The sequence below is a fragment of the Micromys minutus genome (genome assembly GCF_963924665.1).
Source record: "Micromys minutus genome assembly, chromosome: 13".
Lineage (NCBI taxonomy): Eukaryota > Metazoa > Chordata > Mammalia > Rodentia > Muridae > Micromys > Micromys minutus.
The window spans coordinates 48,483,466-48,489,138 of NC_137982.1; the positions used below are offsets into that span (position 1 = coordinate 48,483,466).

The 5,673-nt window shown below is 42.3% G+C and overlaps 1 protein-coding gene across 1 annotated transcript in view; it reads left to right on the top strand.

Moving 5' to 3' along the window:
- Positions 1-2,354: 2,354 nt before the first annotated feature.
- PJVK (pejvakin) overlaps positions 2,355-5,673 on the top strand; it is a gene marked incomplete at both ends in the record, with an annotated part of 9,344 nt that continues 6,025 nt past the window's right edge. The window contains 3 exons of the mRNA XM_080927428.1: positions 2,355-2,565; positions 3,346-3,541; positions 4,463-4,604. Coding sequence (XP_080783554.1) covers positions 2,355-2,565; positions 3,346-3,541; positions 4,463-4,604 — 549 coding nt within the window. The remainder of the gene's footprint in view (positions 2,566-3,345; positions 3,542-4,462; positions 4,605-5,673) is intronic.

The window sequence follows — 5,673 nt, forward strand, 5'->3', positions numbered from 1 at the left end:
TCCAGCGTAGAAACTGGAGGAGAGGGAAGGAGAGGAGGGGCCACGGCGCGGAAGAGCCGGCCACACCCCCTCTCTGCCCCGCCCCTCCCTGCCATGCTCCGCCCCTCGACGTTTCTGCTCCACTTTGCCCCAGCGCTTGGTACATTCCCGGTTCCCCAGGCCCCGCCCCCTCTGCCAAGTCTGTCCTTCCCGGCTTCGGCCCACGCCCTAGTTGGGTTCCCAGAGCGTCCCAGCGCCCGGCCCCGCCCCTCCAGCGTACTGGTCCCGCCCTCTCCGCCAGTCGCGGCTCTTCCCCGCTCCGCTTCCGAGGCTTCTGACGCCCCGCCCCGCCCCCATCAGTCTAGGCCCCGCCTCCATTCCTGACCTGGCTCTTCCCAGCGCCTGCCTGCAACCCGCTTTGGTTCCCCGAGTTTCCCCTCCCGCCTTCAGTGGTGCAGAGCCTCAGTCCTTTGTCCTTAGAGGGAGGCGGCTTCCTTCTCGGCGAGAAAGCTTGCAGCAGGCCTTGAGCCTAGCATGTTCGAGGAGCAAGGAAGAAAGATTAAGGGTTGGACTACTTTTAAAAAGATTCGAAAATTCGAATGCTAAATTGCTAAGAAAATTCTAGATATGGCCCCAAAACTTGAGACCCCAGAGGGTCGGCTAGGGGGCAGCAGGCTATCCTGGGATGAGGATAGTTTAAGAGCCCTGGATCTCTGAGCCCGCTGCTGCCTGAAGGCTCTTGTGGCCTGCAGGCTTAGGATAGAGGTTCTCATCATTCCTAATACTGTGATCCTTAATACGTGTCCTCATATTGTGGTGACGCCCGTCCCCCTTCGCTCAACCATAATATTATTTCGTTGCTACTTCGTTTCTGTAGTTTTGCTACTCTAATGCAACCCCAGGGGGGTCGTAACCCACAGGTTTAGAACCTCTGCTTTGGGAGCATGTAGGATCGATCCCCAAGGAGATGATGAGGGGGGAGTACATAGCATTGAGATTTAGACCCGTTTTCAGGATTGCACTTCCGACTGACCTGTGCGCTGGGGAGTGATGTTAACCAATCGCTCCACCTTCAGAGTGTGATGTGGGTGTGTCAGACAGCGCCACAGAGAGTCTTAGAGGTTTGTGAACTTACACTATGGCTCCTGTGTTTACGTGATGCTCTAGAATTGAATTCTAGAAAAATCTCGTGGAAAGACTCCTAAAAGTTTTTTTAAATAGAATTTTTAGGTTGGTGTACGAAAGCAGGTGGTTCTGTGATGAAATTTTGTTTGGTTGTATTCTCATACAAATACTTGGAAGCAAGAAAAAAGTATCTAGAATCAAACCAAATTTAATTCTATTGGGGCTTCGATTAAGCCTATTTTCTCTTTTATTTCTGTACAAAGTATGTGGGCTACTATCCAATATTGTTATTACATTTATGTGTTAATGAATGTCATATTGTAACCACCACAGAGACACTCAAAATATATAAACTAACCTATGGCCATACAACACAGTATAGGTTTTTCTTTTTTCTAAAACGTAATTTAAATGGGCCCACAAAAATTCCTTAAAAATAAGCCAAAACTTTATAAAACTATTTTTGTAGGTTGAGTAATTGGATAGCAGTGAGCAACAAAAGGAAGTCAATTCAGCGGGACTCGATCAGTAGACGTAGTCTGAGCCATTAGTTTTAGGGTCAGAGACTCCATAGTGGCTTTAATATGTAGTGTAAGAGTAACTGAAAGCCTTCAGTATCCTATAAAGATCTGCATCCAATTGTTTTTCTATAGCCTGTGAATTGATATTTGGTATTAACACATAGTTTCCTAAGAATACAAAACCCCAGATGAGAGAAATGCTCATGTCAGGATCTGTATACTGTTGAACGTTCAAAAAAGTACTTTTCTGTTGCCAAATCCACCTGCTGGACTGGTAAAGGAATTCCTCTTGGATGATGATCATTGCAGGCCAATTCTGGGCCTAATGTCAGGGCCCAGTCCCACGGTTTCCTGTAGGACTTCATGCTTCCTTCCAGCTAGTTCAGTGCTTGGGGGGAAAGCCCTGTCAACGGTGTTGTCCTCAAAAACATTGACAATGTTTGGATTCGTTTTCTATATATATTTTAGCTCCGAAGACTGCCGTTAAAGCTAGACTTGCTTTTAGTGTGTCATTTTACATTGCTATCCATTATTCATCACCTGAGTTCACGAAGGGAGGCGCTGTTGTGAATTGCACACCGGCAAACTACTTGGTGAGCGTGTGCTCTATAGTTCTAACCTGCGTAACTGTATTTAACATCAAGCCAGGCTGAGTTTGGTGTCTGAGTCTCTTCTTCAAAAATGGGCTCATTGCCTGAGGGTCGCAGTTGATGACGTCTTGATATTAATATGTTTGCTGCTGCTACCAAGAGCTTCGTTAAGCAGGTTGGAGATGGAGGGAGATTAGTCCCTGTCCCGAGCCTCAGCGAAGCTGACAAATACCAACCCCTGAGTTTGGTGGTGAAAAAGAAGCGGTGTTTTCTCTTTCCTAGATACAAATTTACATCCACGCCTTTCACGCTTAAAGATATCCTCCTGGGAGACCGAGAAATTTCGGCCGGTAAGTTGAAATGTTCGGGAGTGACTCTTGATGGGGTTGTATCATTAATAACCTAACAGAGGTTGTATGGATTAATTACATTAATAATACACATTTTATGAATAAAATCAACTTTTATGTAGTAGTAATATCATTAAGGTGAACAATGCTTAAGTCTTTAGAGTTTCAAATCGCTTATTGCTTAATTTTAAAATCAGTTATGAGTTGTTTTTAACTAAATGTACTTAGGAAAAAAATGATGTATTTTGACCTATATAATATATGATATTATTGGGTCTTACCCATTTCACATGCTCAAATGAAGTAATTTGAATTATTTTACAGTTTATTACAGTAGACAGACTCGGCTTTTTTGTTTTTGTTTTTTTTTTAATGTGGGTACTGGGAGATTGAACTTGAGTATTCTTACTTACAAACACCCACTTTGCCAACTGAACCATCTCCCACCCCTGAAATGAAATTTTTAAAGCTAGATTATAAAACAGGAATGATAGCTAATCATTGGTTATGGATATTCGTCTTTCTTGCAACTACCCAATAGATCTTTATTGATGTATATGTATTCTGCTATATGAACAGAGAATTTGAATTCCTGTTAAGTATTCGATCATTTCTCTTTATAGTAAAATTGCCTGGAATGATACTTTTTATATACTTTGAAACGCTGTCTGATTAATATTTGAGCTAAAGAATTTTTCAGTTGTGCTAACATGGTAATACCTAAAGTCTACGTAAGATGAATTTGAGACGTTTGAAAAATATTAAGTTTCTCCCCCCAAGGGATTTCATCTTATCAGTTACTGAATTATGAAGACCAGTCAGACGTTTCCCTCTATGGACGGCGCAGTAACCATATTGTGAATGATGTTGGGATTAATGTTACTGGATCCGATTCCATCGCAGTCAAAGCTTCGTTTGGTGTGGTGACCAAACATGAGGTGGAAGTATCGACATTACTCAAGGAAATTACCGCACGGTTAGTCCTGACACTGCACGGCGGTCCTGATACACCACAGGGCCCTCCTTAGAGGGTTGACCCATATCTCCTCCAAAGAAGGCTTAGGACATTTGGGTTCTGGTTTACAAGTTAATTGTGTGTGTGTGTGTGTGTATCTGATATATATATATTGAAATATATATATTTCATTTGGAAGACTACATGTTAGCAGCTAGTTACTACCCTTACCCAATCAAAAACCATTTGATAAATACTTTCAGTTGTTTGATTAAAAAAATTCACTACACTGTTGTTCAAGTCTGTCTGGGGCAAAACCCTGTCTCAAAATAAAATTAAAGTCTAGGGGGCGGGTGGCAGGGAGGTGGCTCAGTGAGAGAGTGCTTGCCTAGCATGTCCAAGGCCCTGGGTTCAGTCCCCAGTTCTACAAAACTAAACAAGTCATGCCTCCACTCCATAAAGCAAGAAAAAAACCACTGAAGGGAGAGGGAAATTCATCCAGTGATTTTGTTTATATTTTCTGATTTTCATTATGCCAACCCTAATTCACACACTCAGTTAAGATGAGCCCCGAAGAACATGCGGAACCTTCAATTCTGTATGATCACACATTAGAACATCTTGTGCATGTATGATCACATCTTATGCATGTATGATCACATCTTGTGCATGTATGATCACATCTTATGCATGTATGATCACATCTTGTGCATGTATGATCACATCTTATGCATGTATGATCACATCTTGTGCATGTATGATCACATCTTATACATGTATGATCACATCTTGTGCATGTATGATCACATCTTATGCATGTATGATCACATCTTGTGCATGTATGATCACATCTTATGCATGTATGATCACATCTTGTGCATGTATGATCACATCTTATGCATGTATGATCACATCTTATGCATGTGTTGTTTTCTGTTCCAGGAAAATTAACTTTGACCACAGTTTGATCCGCCAATCACGGAGCAGCAGGAAGGCCGTGCTATGTGTAGTCATGGAGAGCATCAGAACCACACGCCAGTGCTCTCTCTCAGTGCATGCTGGGATCCGAGGGGAAGCCATGCGGGTAAGATACACGCAGGGCTTCACTCACTACACCGTTGCTATGGAGATTTAAAAAAAAGACTCATAATAGGTTTGTGCCTTTCATCAAAGGCAGGGGGAAAAAAGGAGAGCCTCGGTTGTGTAGGCTCCACTCTGAAGTGGTTGTGTTTCAGAATAAGAATACCAACCAGACCAACGTGGGTTCTAACTGTGTGTACTACAGTACAGACAGATCACTAATCCTTGCCAATGTATGTATAGACTGGAGTCTCTCCAATTAAATAGTACCTCAGCTGTATTAACAGCAAAAATAAAGCCCCTATGTCATATACTTTAATTGTATTTATCTATGTATGTATGTATGTATGTTTTGGTTTTTGTTTCTTATTTTTTTGAGAAAGGGTTTCCCTGTGTAGCCCTGGATATTCTAGAACTTGCTCTGTAGACCAGGCTGGCCTTGAACTCACAGAACTTCCTGCCTCACCTCCTGAGTGCTGGGATTAAAGGTGTGCCCCATTGCCCCAGTTTTGATTTTATTTTTAAGAAATTCTATTCATACTAAATTTTTGAAAGTTAAGATCTTAGCTAATTTTCTGCATTTATTTATATTTAGTGCTATGTGTGTGTGTGTGTGTGTGTGTGTGTGTGTGTGTGTACATGCGCACATGTCACAGTGTGCATGTTGAAGTCAAAGGACTGCTTGTGGGACTCAGTTTTTTCCTTCTACGTTTGTATCACTGTGAGCAACACCAGGTGGTCAGGAACCGTGGCAAGTCATCTCAGCAGCTCTGAATCTACATGTTACATGAAATATTATATTTAGCTTTTCTAATTAATGTATAGGCTTTATATTGTGCTAAACCCACTTAAGAGTTGTTAACTAGGGATGGAGAGATGGCTAGAAAGTTAACAGAACTGGGTGCTTTCCTACAGGACCCATTTGGTTTCTAGCATCTGCATGGTGGCTCATAATTGGCTGTAACTCCAGTTCCAGGGGTTCTTCTTCCCTCTTCTGGTCTCTGTAGGTACTGCACACACATGGTGCATATACTGCATTTGTGCAGGCATCACACATATAATAAAATTAAATT